Source organism: Erpetoichthys calabaricus, chromosome 2 (genome assembly GCF_900747795.2).
Source record: "Erpetoichthys calabaricus chromosome 2, fErpCal1.3, whole genome shotgun sequence".
In the NCBI taxonomy this organism is placed as follows: domain Eukaryota; kingdom Metazoa; phylum Chordata; class Cladistia; order Polypteriformes; family Polypteridae; genus Erpetoichthys; species Erpetoichthys calabaricus.
The window spans coordinates 268,454,885-268,472,365 of record NC_041395.2 but is presented as its reverse complement, the minus strand read 5'-3'; the positions used below and the strand labels follow the sequence as shown (position 1 = coordinate 268,472,365).

Sequence of the window (17,481 nt, the reverse complement as noted above, 5' to 3'; positions counted from 1 at the left end):
GTTCTGTTAAATACTACACTGTTGTACTGCATCTCTTCTATTATACTTATATCATCTGTCCAGCATCCAACTCTCTTAATCTACCTCAAAGTCACAGTGGTCTGGGCCTATCATGGTTGCATTGTGTGTAAAGTAGTGCCTAACTCTGGATGGTCCGTCACAGGACCCAATGTAGAGTTGATAATTAAGTTAACAAACACAAGCATACCTTTGGGCTTTTTTTTTTTAGGTGTTGGTGGACTAATTCAGACAGGATACAAATGTGCACGCTACACAGAGACAGTAGTCATGCTGGAATTACAGCTCAAAACTCTGGAAGTATAAAGCAGTAATGGTACCCAGAATGGCATTTTGTAACCTCACTTCTGTCAAGTCAGCACAACCTCTGTTGATGAAAAGATTCAACTCCATCATTTGTTCCTTATATCTTCTACCATATAATCCTTGAAACAGTCTAGTAGTTTTTCTCGGGATTTTCTCTGGCAGCATTATATCCATTTTGTAAAACAGAGATGGAAACTATAATATACACACTACTGCAGATACTGCTTTGCAGGTATTAAACATCTGAAGTGTAAAATGTTTAGTGTGTTCTCCACATTGCATACTATAAACCTATCTATCAATCCATCCATTTTATAAACTTGTTTTATCCTGAGAGGGAAAGCTGCAACCTATCCCAGCAAGCTTAGGGTGCAAGGCAGGAACAATCCCTGGACCAGTACATCACAAGGTAAACACAGAAGAACACACACACTAGCGCTAATTTAACATCATAAGTTCACTTACCCTGCATGGCTTAAATTAAAACAATGCATTAGTCAACTTGCATGTTTTCATCAGACTCTCATTGGAAGAAATAGTTCAAATCCCACCCTTGCGGAAGGTAACATTAGGTGTTACCTACGAGTTTATATATGAGACCAATACTTAATTCATTTAATTTCTTCTGTATACAATCTGGTGGAAGATAAGTATGAGAACTGTGATTAAGAAGCTCCTGTGTCCCACATTAACTTGGGATAAAGAGTACAAGACCTTTATTAAACAAAACAAAAAGAAAACACGTAGCTGCCACACTGAAATATCTATGGGTTAAGGTGGCTTGCTCACATTCCCACTGCTCACAAACACTGTGCCGAAAGCACAAATCTCTCTCCCTGTCACTTCCCAATCCCTGTCCCCTCCACTACCACTCTATCTCTCATCACATTACCTTCATATCCTTCATCTCCTAGCAGTAAACTAAAGGGATTACTGGCAGAGAGCAATCTGCAATCACTCCTGGAATCAGAAAATGGAAATCAGTGCAAGATGGGCCAACTGGTCTTATGCAAGTCCCATTTCTCTTTTGTACCAGCAGCCCTTTAACCGAAATGACAACATGTTACATTACACTAGAGCAAACAAAACATTATTATAAATGTAAACTTTCTGGTGGCAAACCAGTCAAATGTTTTTTAATGTCTTATTTTATATTCATAAAACTTCACTTAACCTAACAGTATTGTATTGAACAGGGTGAGGAAAATGTGGAAAAAAATCAAAGAATAGATATGTTTTACAATAAATGCTTCATTGTCCTGCTTATCCAATTCAGGGTTGTGTAAAAACACAAGTCCATCAAAGGTCATAAACTCTCATAGTGGGCCAATTTAGAGTCACCAGTTAACCTAATATACAGATCTTTGTGCTGTGGGAGGAAAAACTGTAGAAATGGAGAGAATGTGCTAACTCCACACAGAGCTGATTGGGACTTGAGCCCAGAACTTGGGAGCTGTGAGTCAGACACTGGGCAACAGCATTTTATTAACTTCTTACAGAAAATATCCAAGATGCAGTTTTTCAAAATTATACTAAACAAAAAAATGCTTTATTTTTTATATGTCAAGAATTATGAGTTTAAATAAGATAGTAATTTAATGATAAACACAGAAAACACCACACTGTATAGTACTTGTAATATAGTGATTTATTTAAAGTGATGATTATTGCCTGCAAACTTCAGTAGGTCTTTTCCTTACTGTCACCTGGTAATTCCTTTAACCAGATCATACAGAGCCAATTAAAACTAGACTCTGATCCTGTTAAATTACATAAGCCATGTGGGGTGGATCAAGACTGATGAAATAAAACTGTAATCACCTGATGACACCAAAAGGTGCAGTATTTCAACACAAAAATAAACAGATGATGTTGGCCGGTTTTACATTTATGACATTACAGATAAACATGTAGATTGCTTCAGGGTGCCACTATTATGTCCGCAAGTGCCTTATTTTGAAAGAAATTGTGAAACTCTGAAGCAGTCTAAGAGTATGTCTAGCCCAGTCATTTCATAATGCACAATTTATAAATAGACAAAGTATTACGCTGTTTGGTTAAAACCAAACACATTTTCCAAGTATTTTAACTTAATTCAAAAGTATTATCTTTTTTATCATGTAGAAAATTATAATATCTTTAACTTTCCTATGTAACTTATTTTGTTTTTGTCCTACCCAGGTTTAGTTCCTGCCTAATTTTTAACACCATTAAGCTTTAGCCTTCGTGTACAACCTTGAATTGGGTTTGATGTTGGTTACATGAGTTTACTTTGTACAAGAAGTTGATAAATATACTCTGCACAGCTTTTGCAGCAGGTGTATAGTTGACATTTCTAAAGGGATTGGTGGCTTGACTTGGTCATTTTGAATCTAGAGTGAAGCCTATATGATTTAACAGCATACAGATTTTCTAAGTAGAAAAGAATATTTTTTAATTTTTACAGAATTCATAGGTTCAAATAATGACTGAGGTTAGGATACAGGAGAACAGAAGACTCAGGAGTATTAAAGGTTGAATTTTTCAAATTATCAACTCTATGCTACCGTTTCCACTCCATCAAGGACTCTGGTGCCATGGTATTTGCTCCAGTAAAGGTCTAATGCTCTTCTGCATGTCCTTTTGTCTAACTTTTACAAGTCCCGAAAACGCTAATAAATTTGACTAATGCCCTTTGTAATGTCTATAGTCTTGGTAATAAATATTTTATAGAACCATATACTTGTTTGGTATTTTGAATATTTAATACTTTGGTATGTATTTTTTATATTTTACTAAAACATTTTTTCAGATCTATACATATTGATTTAATTTCCTTTCAAAGTATTTTAATAATTAAAACCATTTCAAGAATAGATAAAAGATATTATTGCCTGAAATCATGAATTCTACAGTTAGTCTTTTAGGAAGTAATTTTACTACTGATTATAGTATCAGCCCCTGTAGACATCTGTGACTTATTAAACTGAGGCAAAAGAAATGCAGTTTACTGTGTGTAGCATAGAGGAGCTTGTATGAGAAATAAAATACTGCAGTAACAATCTTTTATTAGTTCAAAACTAAGCATAGAAGGAGACAGAGACGTAAAAAAAAAAAACATTATTATTTTCTGTCTAAAGCAAAAAGATGACTGTCCACTTGTTTGAAGTAGATGGATGCTAATGAAATGTACAAGTCTTGCATTGTCATTGTAAGCAAACTGAATAGTCAGTAACAGCCACTGACTGTACCATATATTATTGAAGGAATGATTTAAGTGGCCGACCAGGACACTCTCAGTGTGGAGTTTAGATGTTAATCCCTGTGTGTGAAGGGTCTCACTGGTACACCCGAAAGATGTGCATGGTAAATTAATTCCTGACTCTAATGTGAGCCAGCACACAAACAGTATGTGTATCTTGACATGAACTGGCACTCTGTCCAATGTTGTTTTTTTGTCTTACTCCCAGTGGCCCCTGCAATTCTGAACTGGATAAAGTGGTTTTGATGGTGGACAGTTTGGCAGTTAAAGTCAAACTTTATATAGTCTTCAAAGCATTATATAGCATTTTATATATATATATATATATATATATATATATATATATATATATATATATATATATATATATATATATATAACTATGCAAGTTGTTCAAATAAAACCATTATTGTGGATATTTTGTATTAATCCAACAACAACAAACTAATAAAATACTAACATTTCTAAACTAGCATTCAAAAGTTTGGAATCAAAAAGAAATGTTATGTTTTTGATTTAAAAAATCAGTACTTTATAAATGTAATTGATTTAGAAATATAGCTAAGACATTAAAAATGTTGCAAATGGCCATTACTGCTTGCAATGACTTACTGTATGATTTATTATTCACATACAACTGCAAAGATTCATTTCAGCAGCCATTCCCCTCCATGGTAAACTCTCTTAGCTCATCTTTAATTGATTATGTTTAAATACTAATCAATTATTAGAGAAACCTTTGTAATTGATTGCAAATGACACTGGTGTGTTCTGTTTAAGAAAGCAGCCCACTGAGGACCTGCAATGTGTTCGTTTCTCACTATACAGTCTCTGATGTCTATATCTTTTTATGCAGTTGTTCATCTGGTCTTTCTGCTTTTTACTTTCTTTCTTAGATTCAGGTTGTCTTTTTCTCTCACAACAGTAGCTGACACTCTTGTATACAATCTTCAGTTTTTTGAGATCCCGTCACATGGAATTAATTTTACAAGACAACAATGCGCCATCATGTTTTTGAGAAAGCTGTTTCCTTTTGGCCAATTTTGTACCCAGAATTGAACTTTAGGTACGGCAGGTTTTTTGGTACCTTTCAAGCCAAGGAAAGACTATTAACTTGCTTTATTAAAGAGAATATCAGGTTTCAACTATGCTAAAACAATTACAATGGTTTCTTTTATTACCAATCAGCACCTAAACATGATTAATTTACGGATGAGATGGTGTTTGGGAGGATTACCGTTAGGGCACTAGAGTAATAGCTGCTGAAAATGTGGCTTTTTATTTGTTAAGTATGTGTATAATAAATTATACATCATTATAAATTCTGTTACTCTAGTGCTCTAATGGTAAACCCCCCTCAGCTCATTCCTTAATGAATTATGTCTTGGTTGTAATGTTATATCAATTTATTGATACTTTGATTTAAAAAGTATACATTTCTGTTCATTTTTATTAATAATATAACATTTTCTGGGTGATTCCAAACTTTTGATCACTACTGTAGAATACTGTCCATCAGTCCATTTCTGAACCTACTGTACATTTTCTAGCACAGCTTCATTATGGATTAATGCATTTCACAGCAGCTACGAGCAGAAAGCGTCGGATGAGGTGTCAGTATAACACTTACTCACACTGGGCTATTTAAGAGTTGGCAATAAGCATGGCAGCATGTTTGACTGTGGCAAAACTCGGGACATCTAGGAGAGACCCATGCAGATACTAGGCGAACGTTTAAGATGCACACATAAGACACTATTTTGGGTTGTCAGCAATAATTTCATTAACTAAAACTAAATTAATCTGATTTCAAAATTAGTTGATGGCTCCATAAAAACCCACGACAGAATGTCCATTTAATTGTACTGATGGCACATTTGTGTTTTTATTTTAGTAAAATTGGTGACCTAGCGTCAACAACTTTAAACTTTAGGTTTCAATATATAACATGGTGAGTAATAATAGGAGCGGTGGTAAATGCGACTTTATGCACATCTTTAATGGCCTCTTACAGAAAAGGTAGGTGTCGCGATCTTAAAATGCACACTAGATGGCGAGACTAATGACCCACTTCTCTCGAAAGGGTTACTGTCGGTTATTGACTTCAGAAGCACACGGATATTATATACTGATACGATGAAGAGAAATGGTTTGATCGTAAGAATAAAAAAAATTCAAAGCTTATCACATGAAATTGTACCCGATAATGACTTTTGTCATGAAACGAGCTAACGTTCCATTTAGGAACGTAATATATAATAAACATGAACATCAGACAGTTAGTAACCAATGAGACACGTCGGAATAGGTGGCACCAAAATCCCTGAAACCAATTGTAGACTTTAAAACCTCCCTACTCAATCCTCCCTCACAGCAGCGAGCTACGGTACATCAGCGGATTCAGTGCGCACTTGTGAAGCTTTTGGATGATACCGGCATTGCTGCGTGTCACTGCGTCTCTCCTGTAACTGCGCACCCGCACTAATCTGCCTAAAGGTAGGACCGACGTTCATTTAATCCGTGGACGCACACTTCACGCGGTGCAGAGTTACAGAACTACAGCAAGTGTAGGATTTTAAATTTATTATTTGCTATAGGTAAATTACATTATTTGTAAAAGAGGTAGTTGTAATATTTCCTTTTGCGTGTGTTACGTTGTATTTTGCAGGCTGCATCCCCAAGAACATCCTTTCAAAAATGAACGACATTCAGGCATCACACTGGGAGACGAAAAACTCTGCGGTTAATGGAAATGGCGTGATAACGGCAGTGACTTCCACTGTGGAAGACGTCTTTGATGATACCTATAGAGAAAAAGAGGGACCAAAACCTGCGAGGAGAATAGTATGGAGAAATGTAATATTGATGTCTCTGCTGCACTTGGGATCACTGTATGGACTCACCCTTCTGTTTTCTGCATCTGCAGCGACCTTGGCGTGGGGTAAATACATCAAATTATTTTGTATTGAAATTTCGAAGGGAAAAATGGCCACAGCAAGAACGGCAAGGAAAAATGTGGGTCCATATAAAAAACTAAACTAATAATAATTAAAAAATGGCTAGATATGAAATAAAACATCAAACGTTTGGCTAGATATGAATTAGTTAAATACGTAAATAATTTCATATTGGTCCTAGGGGGGTTTTGTATGTATGTAACTGTCCATTAGATTGTTAGTTAAATTTTCCCTTTATATATTTATAATTTCCATAAATGCGCGTAATCTATTTTTGGCATTCTGGAATGAAAGCGTTATTTTAATCTAAATATTGATAATTTTCAATGAAAGAAATGTCTACTAGCAAGCAGTAGCGCCGTTTTAATGACATAACACATTTCGGGACCGAATCCTAACGGACGCGATCATATTAATATTCTACATCCTTTGAAATCCAATTTGAAAGCCCGTTTTGGATTTCGTCTGAAAGGATCGAAGGTGCATTAACGTATTGAGGTGTTTTTCTTGCTGCAAATGGAAGGTAGAAAGTGTTTCATGAACATGGATGCTGGTTGGGTTTTTTAACCCTAAAATGGACTGCGTAGCTTTAGCGCAAGATTATGTGGAACAATAATGGAAAAAAAAAAACATACAAGGTCGGAGCCATGTTACTAAGCATTTTAATGGAGTAGAGCGAATTACGTACAATAGTTAGAGATGATTTGTGTGTCTCAAAAAGAAAAAAGACTTCCTGGACCCATTTAAAATAAACAGGCGTTTTGGTGTTTTAAAAACGCCTGCTACGTTTGCTTCCGATCCTAAGCGGAAACATGGGAAGGCTTACTATAAATGTGTAAAACGTACATATGGATCGTCTGTTTGTTTAATACAGGCAGTCGAATGCTACTTACTATTCATTTAGTTATGACTGTAAACTAACTTAAAAAGGTTTCTCAAACTTACCCTGCCTTGCACTGCGATTTACTGCATCATGTCTTATGCGAACGGAGACGTTTTGTTAAATTGAAAGTGTGTATTTCAATAACAAATTTAACTGTGTCACACTGTGTGTCCATAAGAAAATCATTAAAAACTCCCACTTGTCCTAAATGATCTAAGAAACTTGTATGCAGTGTATATAAGGTACTAGTATGTGAGCTTTGCAAGAGAATTTCACACTGAAGGCGCTTCCTAGAACACAACAACCTGCAGTTAGATGAACTGGCCACTATGAACTTATAATATGAATTGTAATAATATCCCCACACATCCCATAGAGGTGAGCAGCTTCTTTGAATTAGACAGACCTCTATCAGTGACTTTATGTAATAGGGTGCATGCACCTAGTTAGAAAACTATCCAAGTTTGGTTTGTGGCCATCAACTATACTGGAAAAATGGGGTTAGAAAATGAATATGTGATTGATACTTTTTCATGTATATCCACTGGAAGTGATCATGCAGCATTGCAAAAATTTTAAATTGTAATAAGTTTAATTACTCACTGGTGTGCTAAGAACAGGTGGTAGTACTCTTTTTAAATATTGGAAGATGTGCTGGTAAGTCTGTGATCCACTTCAAACACTTGTGTAGATCTAAAAGTACAAATAAATACGATAACCTAATTGTGATACCATGATCGTTAACAATAAAAACTGAGGTATGTGGAAATTAATATTAATAACATCAGAATTTCATAAAATGTTTAGGGTATTGTGGCTCTCCTGTAGTTTAACAAACTTAAATGAATCATCTGGAGACTACTACTAATAACATTAGGGTAGTCTTTATTAATATGCGTCATATACATAACATGTTTTAGAAAACGTATCTTCTCAGCACTTTCTTTTAGACATTTTAGAAATTACATTGGCCTAAACTGCAATTTTTTTTTTGTTTTTTTATTCTTACATAGATCTTTTTGTCATATAGCACATTGAATTCAAGATAAATTGCCTAATTTTTAAGACAATCTTAAATATTTTTAACTGCCATGTAGTGTTTTAAATTATTTGCTTCATGTAATTCTGGGTGACATGGTGGCACAGAGGTTACCACTGCTGCCTTTCAGTTCCAGGGACCTGGAATTGGCCGTAATGTAGAATTCCACATTCTCCTCATGTGTGTGAATGTTTTTTGGGTATTGTGATTGACTATAAGCCCTGAGAAGTAAACTTTAGGTTAAAGTGTGTGAGTCCAACATGGCTAAGTACGTGATGTGTAAACGTGTGCTTGAATGGACCATACAGAGAATTTTGCATTCAGTGGTGTAAGCACAGACTTTGGCTCCCTGCAATGAACATGCAAGTTAAGAACATGGGTTGATAAATAGTTGCAATCCTTTCCCCGGATATCTTGCGCTCTTTTTCTGAAGCTTATCTTGCATGCAAATTGAAAAGTATTTAATGATAAAAGATACCTGCAGTTGCAACATATTCAATTAAAATAAATGTATAAAAACCTGAATAGTAAACACACTGCAGTTGAATATAGCAACTATGAACAAAAACACTTTTTTTAATATGTCACCCACAAAAATGGGTTGAAAGCAGCATTATGTTGTTTATAAACATAAAATAAAAAAAAATTGAAATCCTGAACTATTTGTTTACATTTTTATTCTCCCATTAACTGTATACTGGCTTTTCCAGAAATGATGGTAAAGTAACCAGTGGTTGATACTGTTTCACAATATACACTGCAGCACATGTCCTTTTTTTTGTGAATTTCCACTTGGGATTAATAAAGTATCTATCTATCTATCTATCTAAGCAATTATTATGCACAATGCCTCAGTGCTGTAATTCATATATAAACAATAATATTAAGTATCCTTGTGAATATGACAGCTTTTAGTATTAATAAATTGCTGGAAGAGTGTATTCCAGAAATCTGCAATGCTTTCCTATCTAGTATGAAAAGCTTTAATATTTTTGTGCGATTGGACATACACACGCACATTTATTTTAGGCGTAGTGTGGCACAGCAGTTAGAGCTGCTGCTTCATGGATGATGCTAAATTGGCTCCAAGTGGGCTCAGTTATGGACTGGCACTCCCTCCGTGATTTAGATTTAGGCTTCAGCCAACCTGAAAACTGAATTGGATTATTCAGGTTCCATAATGTTATGTTCAGGAATACATATATACATATTTAAAATGATTTTGAGATGTCTCATAGGATGTTACGCAATACCTAATTAATGTGCATTAAACTAATCAAAATGACAAATGCTGTTGTTATAACAAAGAAACTTCCTAACTTGTTTTTACAGCATTTCTGTGCTACTGGATAAGTGCTTTAGGTGTGACGGCGGGTGCTCATAGATTGTGGAGCCACAGGTCCTATAAAGCCGCATTTCCACTACGAGTCTTTCTGGCCGTTGCTAATTCAATGGCTTTCCAGGTAAGATTCTTAAAATTTCTTTTATATATATTAAGCCCTTTTTAATTCATAAGTATGTTGATTTTCTTTTAATTCATAACGATGGGAAATATGGTCCTCTCACATGTTTACCCTCAGTCTTCCGAATTAGAAAATGATAGCTGTTCGAATAAGCTGAAGTAAACTCAAAAAGGCAGGCACCAAGTACTTGTTATGTCTGATAAGTGTGCTGAGCTGACATTGACTTACTAAGTGTTCCAAAGCAACCACATTACTTTGTTTCTATGGGGACTCTCATTAGATGTCATGTAGAAAACACAATCCCTGGAGATAACCAGAACCATTTTAATTATAGTCTGACCATGTGATATCATTTAGGTGTTGCATCAATGTCTCTGTACTGCTTAAGATAAAATGATAATATTTATGCAGGAAATATTAAGAAATTAGCAGACACAAACCTTGTTTTTAACCTCTGGTTCTATATTATTTTTAGAATTGGAATAATTCTTAGCTTTGTTACATAATTATGTAGTAAATGAAGATGTCATATTTTCATTGCATACGTTCCTGTTATTTTTAATTAACTGCTAGTTATTCTTCAGAGAAATAAGTTGCCTGACATTTCTTCATCTAAATTAATATTCATTTGTTCCTTTAGAATGATATTTACGAGTGGGCAAGAGACCACAGGGCTCATCATAAGTATTCTGAGACCGATGCTGACCCTCACAATGCTTCCCGAGGATTTTTCTTTTCTCACATTGGATGGCTGCTGGTACGCAAGCACCCTGATGTGATTGAGAAGGGCAGCAAGTTGGAGCTCAGTGACTTGAAAGCAGATAAGGTTGTCATGTTTCAAAGAAGGTAGGTTTGATGTCCTAATTCGTACGAAGTGTATATGTGTAATTCAGAGAGTTTGTGACCTTAAGAGCACAATGTGGTGCTGACATTTATGACAGTTTTTCTGTGCAATTACTAATGCAGTTATAAGTTGAATTCTCACAAAGCACATTCTTTGAAACTACATGTCTGGGACACTTTTGCAGTTAAAGCCACAATTTAAACTGTTTTTCTTTCAATATGTTTTTTTGTAATAATTAAGGAATCAACTACTTTGTGAAAACAGTTCTGAACTATTGCAAATTACTGTACTGTACATCATGTTTTAGTGAAAATGTCTACAAATCTATAGGCTTATTTTAACTGGTGTTGGAAACGTCTAGAGATTTATGTAAAATAAGACATCATTTTGTCTTCCTGTTATTTTAAAGTAAAAGTAATACTACTTAAAAATATATAAGTCTTAATTCATTTAAAGATCATCATTTACAGACCTGATTATGAATGCACATTTCTGTTTTCCATATCTGCTTAATCCCTTTCAGATAACCAGTACCCTCTTTTGACCCTAACAGCTGGCATCAAAGGAGGCATACAGATTTACCCACACTCAGCTAATTTATTATCAGCAGGCACCCTGACAGAGTAGCAGTGTAGATTTTAGTAGAAATGTCACAGAAGTGTAGAGAGAACATGCAAATAGCACACAGAAAACCCAGAACCGGGAAGTGGGTATATTACCTGCCACAATAACTTAATACACCAGAAACCAAATGTCATTATATTAACATTTTCATAACCACAGCATAGTTTGACTGTTAGATAATCAGCATTTATCAGATGATAATATCATCTGAAGAGTATTCAACACCTATAATATCTGAAAGCTAAAAATTTGTTGCTTCCATAATAAGTCAAGTTTTTACATGAACAATAGCAATGGAGCATTCACATGGCCAGACAAGCAAATGATCAGATTACCATATCCATTAATGTCTCACTCACTACTAAAGGGATGTAAAATAAGACACCATGACATTTCAACATAAAAAGTAGACAATCTGAAAGAGCTAGATCATGGTATGTACAATGATGTAATGCCTTGGTCTGTGGGCCAATGGACCACACAAGCAGGACTTTATTCACAGCTACTATTACAATATGCTTCACTATTACCAGTTGCATCTGGATTTGTGTCACAGTCAACCAGCCTGAACTAACATAGGGTCATCTGTTGGATGAGTCCCATCACTGGAATTGCACGTGAAAGCAACACAGATAACAGTACCATCCAGCCAACATTCTTCATTTGAACACTACTGGAACAGGCTGTGTCTGTGAGAATTGCATCATATAAAATAGTCAGTCGCCACTGCTCCTTGTTATAAAAATACATTAAGGGCAGAATTGCCTGGGGTTGATTTTCCAAAGGACAGTGTCCAACAAAAAGTATTTCCTTGTCTTTAATGGGTAAAAAAAAGACACCAAACATGACAGTTTCACACAGTGCTAATGACACTAACCAATTATGGACTAATAAATTATTTGTTTGCTGTGTTTAATATTTTCTTACTCACACATCACCTTTTACTTACACTTATTTTCTTGCCACTGAACAGCCATTTATATTTCAGATTTATCCTAAAATCAAACCAGTTATATTAATACCTCCCAATTTTATATATCCTTGTTTTTGGGTGTGCTGGCACCCTGTTAAGTGCTGTTTCCTATTTTGTAACCATTGGGTACTGGGTTAGGCTGCAAAATGATCCTGAAATATTATGTGTAAATTCAAGACAATGTAGAACAGATAAAGAGTTTGAGCTAGTCTGACTGTGAGTATGCTTTATAAGTTGGCTTTTATTTGTATTTTCTTTCAGATATTACAAGCTATCTGTTATTCTAATGTGTTTCACAATCCCAACTATTATTCCTTGGTACTTCTGGGGAGAGTCTCTCTGGATTTCTTACTTTGTTCCTGGGCTCCTGAGGTACACACTGGTGCTCAATGCCACTTGGCTGGTGAACAGTGCTGCACACATGTGGGGAAATAGACCTTATGATAAAAATATCAGCCCAAGAGAGAACAGATTTGTCACCTTTAGTGCCATTGGTAAGTAGTTTGTGTGACTGTATTATATACTGTACTACAGTATAATTCTGGCTTGATTTGCATTTTGATAAGCTATGCTAAAAAATAATGTCTTACATAACAATACATTTAAAGCCTAGATTACTTTTTGATAAGCATTCCTTGAATATGTGATTATGCAAACAAGCTTAACATCATACTTAGAGTTTTCATTTTGTCCTCACTATCAGTTCTACTGTATTGTACATAAAAAACACTTAGTTACGAACATTTCTAACTGATGATATCTAGTTTGGTTGCATAATGGATCAGGATGAGTTGAATGGTGTTAGTTAAATGGATTGTTCATTAATGCCAAGGATGCATAACAATAGATTTGCCTTTTACACTAAAAATCAACTGTTTTTTTAAATCTTTTGTGTGAGGTACACAAATTTACACTTTAAGTACAGGGTCACAATAATTATTTTTATTACTGGATTTAAAACATATGTAATGTATAAATAAATAAAATTATGCATGTTAATTAGAAATATTTTTAGATCCATTAAAACTTAGGTTTTGGGTCCATTATAGGACTAGTGGTTGCTATAACCTCTTCCTGCAGAATTAGATGCAAACGGGAATTAAATCCTGGACACATCCTTGTACATACACATACTGTACCTTTAGTGATACCAGGTAAAATAACATGCATGTCTTTGGAATGTGGGATTAAACAATATGAATTCTAAAAAAAAAATCCACATGGCCATTGGGGATGGAATTTGCAAATGTGGAGATGTGGGTGAGCAGTACTAACCACTACAATGTCCCCATGTTTGCATCTGGGGGCTCCAATCTCCTTCCAGTCTAAACAAACTTGGTAAAGATTTTTGGAGCCATGTTATGTGCACTCCACCTAGCATGAATTCCAGTTTTGGTTTATTTATGTTGTCTTTGGCTTTAGGTCTCCCTATCCCTATCAAAGATGAGTGGATTTAAAAATGGAAAGGAAAATGTAATATACTTACTAAGACTATGTCTTAGGGAGATATATATGAACAGTGCAGCTGTCATCCCCGGTGGTCATCCCCATGTCCCCATTTCTCACCATTGCAAAACATCTCAACTCATCTTAATCCTGTTGAGGGTCACATTGGCAGCAGGGCAAGCTGGTCAGCCCAGTACTTTCCTGTGCCCAACTATAGATTCTATCTCTTCCTGGGGAATTCCCAGGCATTCCCAACCCAGCTGAGAGATATAATTTCCCCAGCATGTCCTGGGTCTGCCAGTGAATCTACTCTGAGCCTCACCAAAGTCGCTGAGCTTCTCTGGCTGTCACAGATTGTTAGACCTGCCATGCTGTTAAGAAACCTAATTTCTGCTGCTTGTATATGCAATGTACTCCCATTTGAGGTTTTCATAGAGATGATTTTAGGGTGTGTGAGTGTGTCCAGTTCAGGAGGATAGGAGTAGAATCATTGCTTTTTGCAGATGATGTTGTCTTGATTGCCTCATCTGACTGTGACCTTCAGAACACACTCAAGTGATTCAGTGCCAAGTGTGAAGCAGCTGAGATGAGGATCAGCAAATCCAAGTCTGAGGTCATGAGGGTCTCTCTCTCTCTCTCTCTCTCTCTCTCTCTCTCTCTCTCTCTCTCTCTCTCTCTCTCTCTGCTCTCTCTCTCTCTCTCTCTTCTCTCTCTCTTCTCTCTCTCTCTCTCTCTCTCTCTCTCTCTGCCCTCTCTCTCTCTCTCTCTCTTTCTCTCTCTCTCTCTCTCTCTCTCTCTCTCTCTCTCTCTCTCTCTCTCTCAGAAAAGAGTGGATTGTAATAGATGTCATTGTTTAATAGAATTTACACAGCAAATATCACACAGCATGCCCCAGACTAAATAGAGGCTTTCAAATAATCTGTTCCTTGTATTGCTATTTTGCCACAGCCACTTTTCAGGCCATTATCTGAAGAAAAATATTTGAACAAGAAAATGTTTAACCAAGCATGATACTCTAGCTGATCAAGGAAAGATAACACAACTGTTTGCTTCATTGCAGGAGAAGGATTCCACAACTACCATCACACGTTTCCATACGACTATTCAGCAAGTGAATTTGGCTGGAAAGTGAACCTAACAACTTGCTTTATTGATTTCATGTGTTTCCTGGGCCTTGCTAACGATCCCAAGAAAGTGCCAAAGGAACTAGTGCAAGCCCGTGTGCAGCGTACAGGGGATGGAAGCCACAGGAGTGGCTGAGAGAAACAAGTATCTCATAATCCACAAAAATGTGATAACAAGGTTGCTTTCGGAACAAGGTGGCTCTGTGGTGTAGCAAAAAAAAAAAAAAGTTGTCATACTCCTTGTGAAGTTAACCTTTAAATAAATGGGTAATAGAATTAAATAAATCCCAGCACTCATTACTCCACTAGTATCAGCCTCACCCAAAAAGCATTAGCAAACAAACCTGTAAGGAAAAAATAAAATCTCTCTACTTTATGCGACTTCACAAGATAGGATAGCTACCTACCTTACTATTCGGTTAACATTTTTGGGCCAGTGGATTTAAAATGAAGTAGTCCTAAAATGCTGCCTGCATTTAAAAAAAAAGCATAATCTGACAAATGATGTTAAGCTAATGTGCAAATAAACCACTGTGTGTCAGGCCTAAAGTATAACTTAAATTCAGTACAACATTTGTCAAGACTCTGTGCAGAGCACAGAACTGCCTTTGCTGTTACAGACCAAGATGATATTCTGATTGGTACTGAATATTGCTACTTTGACATACATCACTGATAAAGTAGCGGGACATGAAACAGAATTAAAATTATCCAAAAAATTTACTGTATTTAGAAGTTTTCAACCCCGAGCAAATGTTATCCTACTTAAAAAGGATTTGTATATTATATTTAAGATGGTCACTGCCTTCTAAAATACTTGTGAATTTCATTAGCAGAGAAATAAATACCAGAGTTTTTAAGGTAGCACGGTACACAGTGGTAGATTTTATATGACAGCAAGAATATGAGTGGCAGTATTAATTTCATCCAAGGGCCTTGAACAAGCACCAAAATAAAATAAATCAGAGGCATCTAGTTGTTGTAATACTGCTTGTTTGAGGGGTTTTAGTCAGTACTTGTATAGAAGCTGCATTTCTTCGATGGGCTTTGTTTCATAAGAACATATAAGAAGTCCATTGTCGACTGATTCTGTTACCTCTCACTGAAAAGGTGCAACAGCTCTCCACCAGTTCCGAAATGTCTCTAGTGACAGCAGCTACAGAGGGAAAGGTCAGAGAGTCCTTAGAAAGGTGGACCTCAACAGTGAATGCCTGTCAATGCATTCAGAGGAAGCAGAATGAGGAATTAATTAAGCTTTGCTAATATGCAGTTATATTGTGTTGCTGAAAATGGCTGGAAGGAAAAAAGTTTCAAACTGGTGAAATTGAGGGGAATGTCTCTTTGGCTACATGAACCCCTCAATACATGCCATTGGTATTCTAGAAAAATTCTACTCCTTTTTATTTATTTAGCAAGACACAATCAGAAAATTGTGCCTAATGCCTTACTACTTTAGATCCATTTCCAGGGTTGCCTTTATTTTCTATGAACCTGAATGGCAGTTTCACATAGTAATTACTGGCAACTTAAATGGATGGCAGGATATCTGCTGCTTGAGGTAAAAAGTGTTTTTTCGCTAACAAGGATCTTTTTGGGCAATGTGTTTGAACAGTATGTGCCAACCTAAAGAAGAATTCGTGAAATTTAGTTTATATGGACCAATTTCTTTTCAAATATATGTAAACGTTGGAATTTCTAACTGACTTTATAAAGCAAATTGGTGCTTTATGACTGCCTTAATAATTAAAGGCAGTGGCTTTTCCAGAGCTGAGATCTAACCTTAGCACTTAATAAGTGTAGCAAACCATATAATAATTAGGTGCCCTAGACTTGGCTGCACAGTTTCTTGACTCCAAAGGCAATTTTCATAATTTTGATAAATGTGTAAAAAGATTAGTGATTTAGTAGATGTAGTCATAGAACACTGTGTTTGAATTTGTGCACTAAGGATGTGAATTAATGATAAGCATTTTAAATAAACTATTCTTTATTTAATTGCTTTACAATTTGTTGTTGAGTTCTTTATTGATGTGTACTTTAGAACATCAGCAACAAACTGCCTTAAAATGTTTACTCTGCTGGCATATTTTTTGGGAAATTACTATTGCAGAATGTGCATTGTAATTTTTTGTTTTGTGAGAATAATAAAATGTGCTGTTGTTGTTAATTGATTCACCTCAGTTTTAATAAGCTATTGATAAACCATTAAGACATCAATGTGGAAAAAGCAAAGAAAGGAAGAAAATTTTAAGTAAGTTTCAAGAAAAGGCCAAGTAGCTAGTTACAGTATGTAAAGCATCACCATGTAGTGGCACAGTGGTTAGTGCTGCTGCCTCAGACCTCCAAATCCTGAGTTTGAGACCAGACCCAGGCAGTCTCCAAGTACTCTGGTTTTTCTTCATCATTTCAAATAAATGAATGTTAGACTAATCTGTGTTCCAAAATTTGCCATGTTAAAATAAGTGTGCGAGAGTGCTCTGTAATGGAACGGCACCCCATCCTTAGATGAGTAATACCTTGTGACCTTGGGGGTTCCATTATGACCATGCACTAAACATGACAA

General features: G+C 35.8%; 1 protein-coding gene across 3 annotated transcripts; it reads left to right on the top strand.

Annotated features, from left to right (window-relative positions):
- The first annotated feature begins 5,896 nt into the window (after nt 1-5,896).
- scdb (stearoyl-CoA desaturase b) lies at nt 5,897-17,085 on the top strand. 3 transcript variants are annotated; one of them, XM_028795510.2, is made up of 6 exons: nt 5,897-6,061; nt 6,234-6,506; nt 9,777-9,907; nt 10,548-10,753; nt 12,610-12,842; nt 14,855-17,085. In XM_028795510.2, exons 2-6 carry the CDS (start codon nt 6,263-6,265, stop codon nt 15,052-15,054), a joined length of 1,014 nt encoding a protein of 337 aa, XP_028651343.1. In that variant the 5' UTR covers nt 5,897-6,061; nt 6,234-6,262; the 3' UTR covers nt 15,055-17,085. The 3 variants fall into 3 exon arrangements, with proteins under 3 accessions (XP_028651343.1, XP_051778895.1, XP_028651344.1); XM_028795511.2 differs by having other exon boundaries at nt 5,923-6,132; XM_051922935.1 differs by lacking the exon at nt 14,855-17,085 and having other exon boundaries at nt 12,610-12,850.
- The last annotated feature ends 396 nt before the right edge of the window (nt 17,086-17,481 follow it).

Excerpts from the sequence above, each read along its gene's own strand:
- scdb (XM_028795510.2), top strand. The coding sequence starts at position 6,263 with ATGAACGACATTCAGGCATCACACTGGGAGACGAAAAACTCTGCGGTT. Across the intron at positions 6,507-9,776 it reads TGCAGCGACCTTGGCGTGGG|CATTTCTGTGCTACTGGATA; the intron begins GTAAATACATCA and ends TTGTTTTTACAG. Across the intron at positions 12,843-14,854 it reads TGTCACCTTTAGTGCCATTG|GAGAAGGATTCCACAACTAC; the intron begins GTAAGTAGTTTG and ends GCTTCATTGCAG.